The sequence below is a fragment of a genome, unplaced genomic scaffold (assembly GCF_019419815.1).
Source record: "Pyrus x bretschneideri cultivar Hongxiangsu unplaced genomic scaffold, Pyrus_bretschneideri_v1 Contig98, whole genome shotgun sequence".
Classification (NCBI taxonomy): Eukaryota; Viridiplantae; Streptophyta; class Magnoliopsida; order Rosales; family Rosaceae; genus Pyrus; species Pyrus x bretschneideri.
In genome coordinates this window covers 260,500-267,370 of record NW_025999840.1, presented here as the reverse complement: position 1 = coordinate 267,370, position 6,871 = coordinate 260,500, and the positions used below count along the sequence as shown (strand labels likewise).

Sequence of the window (6,871 nt, the reverse complement as noted above, 5' to 3'; positions counted from 1 at the left end):
CAACGCCCCCCATATGCCTCAGCTAATGATCCTATCCCATTCGAAAGTGCACTTTATGTTTTGTGGTTTGCAACTCACATGACTATTTCTGATCGTAAAAAATTTGGCAGCGTCTCTCAGGGGTTCCCCAAGTGGACGACGTAGATATTTTGAACAAATATCTAGTATGCACTCGAAGAACATTAGGGGAAATAACTGAATTTTCCACGAACTTAGCCACGTTCACCGCAAACCCTAAACACATACTAGTCCATTCAAAATTGTTCAAACTGGACAATGCAATAATCAGTTAGATTGTGGAGCTGCATATTGCATCTACACACGCATCCAAAAGATTGTCAAACAAGTCTAAGGTTTTTTCGAATTTATTGTACGAAGTTAATTATGTTGATTAACTTCGTATAAACAGTTATGAAATTTAAAAAAAAAATCACACCATAACTTTCACAAATCAAATTTACCTAAGCTACATAGATATCACAATTAAACAAAATCAAAATTTCACATAACACACAATTTCAACATATATAAATATTACAACTAAACAAATACAAACTTGCTATTTTGTAATTAAGAGGCAAATGCATACTGTTTGGGAAATTTTCTTCCAATCCAATCACAAACCTACAACAACCAAAATTAATAAATCACACATTTAGGTAAAAAAATATTCAACAAATAAAAAGAAAACAGCCTTAAATTAATTGGGAAAGGGAAAGATGGAGGAGAAGGGTGTGTGAGTGTACAAACCTATTTGATGAATACAGGTTTGCCCGACAAATCTTTCTGTCGGGCAACCACTAAGAAAACGTCGAGTAAAGTTTCGTTAGATAGATTTTTTAAACGTCATTGTGGGGCCTTTGGCCAACGACATAAAAACTTGGGCCAACGAACCGAATTGTCGGGCAAAGATAACCTAGCTGTCGAACCTCCATTTCGTTGGGCAAAACCTTCTGATATTACATGCCATTTTTCCCCTTTTCGCGCCAAAACATTGCTCGACGAATTCCACCTTGCCCTACGATTCCTCTCCTTGCATAAAGGTTTTCAGTAAACCTTGAATGTTGACCAGCTTTTAATAACATTAATAAAATTTACTATGAGTTTGTGCTATTTATGAGGCTAGTTTTCTATTTTATATATGGAAACAATATCTTATATTCTAAACCCTAGGCTAGCTTTCTAAAGTTTTCTAACTCCTACATACTTCACTATGGACGACCTAATTAAAGATCAATAACAAGTAGAGGAGAATGTCATTTTTGTGAAAGAATTGTGCGACAACATAAGACTATATATGTTGTGAGACTGTATAACGTAAACATTGACAAATTTCATTCATTTTTCAACAGGATGTTTATTTTAGTATCAATATAAGTATAGCAGGATAACACCATCAACCGACCAACAAGCATTTATGTATACTCTACAATTTACTTCACTATTTTAGTTTAGAGAAGCCGGAGTCCTAGTCCTAGGCTTGGGCTACATGCTCTTGACTGAGAATATGATTGCATTAGGAAAGAAAATACATACGCCAAAAAATATATTGAATACAGCGCTTTTCTTTCTCACTTCCATACTGGATGTTCTACTGCAAAAGAGTTAAACGTTTTGTATGTTAAACCCACGTTTCTAAAATCTTTAACCTTTTGAAGTTAATACAGCCCGGCATAAAAGACAGATGTGTTGCGTAAAAAGTTTTTGAATTGTATTTGTTATTGTATTTGAATTGTTTTTGAATGTACGGTTAATTGTATATACATTATATTATTGTCTTGCATATTCATGTTTCTATGTTTTCGTATTATCTCTCTTATTATTGCTCATTTTATTTAGGAAATAAATTTCAAAATATATATAGTTGATAGCCATAAATTTGAAAATTTAAAATAATCTACTGATACAAAATACATTGATGATCATTACCATCACTTGAAGATAGTGAGCAAAAATCCACCCATTTTATTTAACTTAGTGTAGCGAAAGCATGACAGGTACTTGATTATGATCGATAAAGATGCAAAACACTATTTTTCGTCATAAGCATATTACGATGCAGACCGTTTGAAAAATATATGTTCATTCTTCACATGGATAATTGATATATACTAATGAGGACAATATCAACAGATTACAAAAGGATTTCTTTTTCATTATACCCATATAAAATCACGTCACTAGAAAGAAAAAGAAAAAGCTAAAAGAACCAAAAAGAAATAAAGGGTAAACAAGAAAAGGAAAGCACCATCTTGTCAAAAGAAGTTCAGTTGGTGCACAGTGTCAGCCTGTGTGCATTATGATCTATGACTGTCTGTCCACGTAATCTCTATTCAATTAAAGTTGTTGACTCCCATGTGCATGCAAACCCCAAAATTTGTCCTCTTTCATTTGTCCTTCAGTTCAATTTCATGGTGACCGAAAAAAATGGTCGCGTACTCGTGTATAGAAGTATAGAAGTCTTTCTCCCTCGCATTCTCTTGTCTGAGATATATATCAGCCAAATTATTCCATACCAAAAATTGGTGTCTGAAAGAGGTTAGTCTTTGCATGAGTGTGAAATGTGTGAAGACTTGGCCCAGTCCAAGTTCCATAACCAGAAGAAGTTTCATAACCATTGTTACTATTTAAGGCAATGGTTGTAGCAAATGGGATTAAATCAGTACCAGTACCAGTACTGGTACTTTGTTCTTGTTGTTGGTGTTGCAATTGTTGTTGGTGTTGCTGGCCATCTACATTGAAGTTACCATAGTACGCATTGTTGGTTTCGGAGACAGAAGTACGAGAAGTTGAAGAGAAGTCCATGTTGAATGGTAGTGGTGACGAGTTGTTTCCATAAGATCCATTGGCACAAGATTGGAACAAGGATGATGTTGGTGCATCTAAAACAGTGCTAGGATTTTTGACATTGCTTAGAGAAAGGTTGTTGCCGAAAATGTTGGACCAGTAATCTGATGCTGAGTCTTGTTTTAGGGGGATTGCAAAGTTTAGTGTGGAGGACCTAGGTTGTTGAGATGCAAAGATCACTGAGGATGCGAAGGAGAGATCTCGATCATCAGCTGAACGGTTACCTTCGATGCTCTTGCTATCAGAATCGGATGAGTTTTTGGATTTTCTGGACATTCCACCTATGGGAAGGTTGCTGTTGGCAATGCTCTTCACGTCGTAGTGGCTCATATCAAAGTTGGTCACGGCGTTTAGGCCTCGGAACTTAATGGCCGCAATGTCATAGGCCTCAGCTGCTTCTTCTTGAGTGGCTGTTCGACACAAATTAATTAAAAGTCCTTATCAATTAGCAACACAATCAAATATGGTTTTAAACCCTTGAACAATTTGTTCGAGGAAAAAAGTTAAGGGAATTACTGAAAGTGCCAAGGTAGAGATCTTTGTTGCCTGCAACCCTTCCTATTCTTGCCTGCCATCTTCCATGTTGATGATACCTGAAATAAATTCGGTTTTAATTAAAAGTAAAGCAAATAAAAATTAAAAAAAATTAGAAGAAAAGAAAATATTATTTAGTTCTAGTTTAAAATCAAGCACTACAGACAATAAACAAGTTGGAAACGACAAACCTACTGGGTTTTAATTAAAATAAAAGTAAATTCAAATTCAAAAAAAATTAGAAGAAAAGAAATATTATTTAGTTCTAATTTAAAATCAAAGCACTAAATACAATAAACAAGTTGGGAAACACAAACCTTGTGACCCCTCTGTAAATAGAAGCTCCTCTAGAAAATCCACTACTTTTCCTACAACGTAGAAAAAAAATACATAAACAACCAAATCTTCAAAATACTAACACCAAGAAAATTCCTAAAAAAATAAAAAGTAAACGAAACCATATAGTGTATATCTCCTTAAAAAACTATAAAAAAAGGGTTAAAAATAATAGTACCTTCGAAGAGAAGCAACAAATTCCTGCCTAGTCATGTTCTTCATCTCCCACAATTCCTTCTCATAGTTAGTAACCTTCAAAATTGATAACGAAGTTAGATCAAATATTTTCATCGAACATAAATAAATGAAATATAAATAGATATGTAATAATGAAACAATGTAAATGAATATTTATTGCATGCAGCTGATCTTACTGGAAAGTTTGTGGTGGTGGTCGGACCCCAGTACTTCAGAGCTGCCAGATCGTAGGCTCTTGCTGCTTTTTCTTCTTTATCATAACCACCTACAAATATTCACAAAATTCAAGCAATGTAAATACATATTTATTTATTTAATTACTTTTTCAACAATGAGAATCTAAATAGAAAAGAATCTGACCCATGATGTGATGCATTCATGCAAAGAATAATTGTTGTGCTACAGTAACCAAAATCTGTTGTGAATCTTAAAATTTGATGATCAGGAGCCGGATCCCCTCCGGATCATTTGGAATTGAGCCCACTCATCAAATGATCCGGACCATTAAAATTTTATTAAACGGTTACAATTATTATAATTTTTAGAAGAGCTCCTGTTTGTAGTCATTGAATCAAATTTCAATATATTGGATCATTTGATGAGTAGGCTCAGTTCCAAATGATCCAGAGGGGATCCGATTCCTGATGATCATATCCTTTCATGTACTTGATAATAATGATCTTATTCATAATGGCCATAAATTGGTCGAAGAGGATTCTCTTCCTTTATTCTGCTCTTTTTAAATTTTCTTTCATTTTTTTTCCTACTTGATCAATTACGATTAAACTACGTCTAACATCTTATATAAAAAAAATTTATAGAAAAAAAGAGTCAAAAAGCAAAATGTGAGAAAAAGAGAGAGGAATGCGATGGAAATAATAGGATAGAGAATCTTACTCAGTAAAACGTGAAATTAGTTACTCACCCAAATAAACTGCCGAGGTGAAGTTGATGATGATGATGATTAGAGCATATCCATAAGAGCAATCATTTGCGTCATGTAAATGGCGGACAAAACAAACAACCCACATCACAATCTTTACCAGTCATGAAACTACAAACACAATGCGCACAATAGCAGTGGTATCCACTTCAAACCTAACATGCGCCTAAGGTGTCAAAAGCAAGATGATCCAATCTCAAACTGTGCTCTTTCTTGGGATTGTTCTGATCCTTCTGGATGATCAGAACCGTTCGCTGAAAAAGATCCAGAGGACCCATTTTATCTTGTATCATATATTGTACACCTTAAGCGCACGTTAGAATCACAAAGAACCTTAAAACCCTAGAAGAGATTATTACATAGTAGAAAATGAAAATTACCTTGCCTGCCCTTCCTACTTTGTCCTTCTCTTCTGCAACTGTTATCCCACAGATGCGCTTCATATCTTCCTGTCCACCTATGCCTAAACATTCAAACCCGCGCCACCAACCCCCAAACAAACAAAGATTAGTAACAAGAAGAAAATATTCTCCAAAATTACAATAGTAAAATCATTATAAAAAGTATGAACTTGTGATTAAGTTGTACGTAGCTCTAGTAGTTAGGAGCATTACCGTGTGACGCCTCGGTAAATGGATGTGCGCTGTCCGAAGGTGTCAGTGGGTTTTTTGGGGATGGGATCGGAAGAGGTGAGAGGGTGGTGGTTTTTCGGTTTGGTTGCTTGTAGAGTATCGGTTGTGGTGGTGGTAGCGATTGTGGAGAAACCTCGGAGGAAGCTAGCAGCTATGGTTTTGAGCTCGGGATCGTAAATCCGGTTTTCAGACAAAGCGAGCGGAGCTGTTTGATGATGATGATCAGCAGTAGAAAACTGAGGGAGTGAGGTCCGTGTGACGGTGGTGGTGAAGGTGGTGCAACCTCCGAGAAAGTCCTCAAGCTTTGAGCCGTTCACTCCGGAACTGAAGATGGAGAGGTCAGTTGCTGAAGTTGGACTTGCACCTTGACGATGGTGATCGGCGACAGTACCTGTAAGACCAAAAAAAAGATTGATATAATACATGTGTTAGAAATAAAATAGAGAGAGAGAGAGAGAGAGAGAGAGAGAGAGAGGGAGGGTGATTTTGGGGACCTGCTGAGTGAGTTGGGGAATTGGAGGTGAAGGCCTCGGAGAAGGAGAGATCGTGAGAAGGCTGGTGATGATGAGAGTGGTTGGAAAGAGAGAAGCCGAGGAGCCAGTTCTGAGGAGAAGAATCCATGGTTTTTGTGTTTTTCAATATTAATTTTGATGATAGATAGATAGACATGTGTGATATATGAGAAGTTTGTGGGTTTTCTTTGTCTTTGGAAGGAGAGCTAACAAAATACCCAAGTGAATGTGAAAGTGTGTCAATCAAAGTTAAGTTAAAATGAACACAGATATGGAGGAGGTGATAGCAGAAAACTAGCAGTAGCGGTCGAACTAGAGTATTCTTTAGTATTAGTAGAAGAAGAAAGACGTGAAGAGGTGAGATGAATGAATTGAAAGAGAAAGAGAGTCCTATTAAGGGTTGCACGAGGATCGAGATTCTTTTTAGTGAGAGAGAGAGCAAGGAAAGCAAAGTGGAAGCTTTTGATGGGATGACTAAGCGGTGTCTATTTCTCTCTCTACTTCTTTAGGGAATTTTTTTTTAGTTCGTCTAAAAAATTAGAGCTAATATGGAATATGTATTCTTCTATATTTCACAAAAGGAATTTGCACATGTTATATACAATTTTGAATTGTGCGAAATTAAGAAAATACAAGACATTTAATAAAAGAATAGTTAGATACAATCTTCCAGTAAATGAGAAGATACTCAACGGTGATCATGTGTAACTGCCTGATTTGAATTGTTGATATCTGGTGTAGAGGTTATTTCCATGATTTTAGGAGATTCCCTTTTATGCCCCCGTAAGACGATGGTCCCATCAGAGACACCAATCTTGGACGAGGAAGGGCTTTTGTGAGGACATCTGCAAGTTGATCCTGAGTAGAAA

The 6,871-nt window shown here is 36.1% G+C and overlaps 1 protein-coding gene across 1 annotated transcript; it reads right to left on the bottom strand.

Annotated features, from left to right (window-relative positions):
- Nucleotides 1-2,090: 2,090 nt before the first annotated feature.
- On the bottom strand, nt 2,091-6,341 carry LOC103959500 (AP2-like ethylene-responsive transcription factor AIL5). Its single transcript, XM_009371853.3, has 9 exons — nt 5,985-6,341; nt 5,473-5,881; nt 5,239-5,321; nt 4,841-4,849; nt 4,092-4,180; nt 3,896-3,969; nt 3,699-3,749; nt 3,364-3,440; nt 2,091-3,257 (listed from the first exon to the last, which is right to left on the bottom strand). The coding sequence occupies exons 1-9, from the start codon at nt 6,157-6,159 to the stop codon at nt 2,506-2,508; spliced, it is 1,719 nt and encodes a 572-aa protein (XP_009370128.3). The 5' UTR covers nt 6,160-6,341; the 3' UTR covers nt 2,091-2,505.
- Between the last annotated feature and the right edge of the window lie 530 nt (nt 6,342-6,871).

Bases quoted from the DNA above. Each gene is read 5' to 3' on its own strand.
- LOC103959500 (XM_009371853.3), bottom strand. From the start codon at position 6,159: ATGTCTATCTATCTATCATCAAAATTAATATTGAAAAACACAAAAACC. The intron at 3,970-4,091 runs GTAAGATCAGCT...TCAATTTTGAAG, and splicing joins CCACCACCACAAACTTTCCA to GTTACTAACTATGAGAAGGA. The intron at 3,258-3,363 runs GTAATTCCCTTA...TGTGTCGAACAG, and splicing joins TCTCTACCTTGGCACTTTCA to CCACTCAAGAAGAAGCAGCT.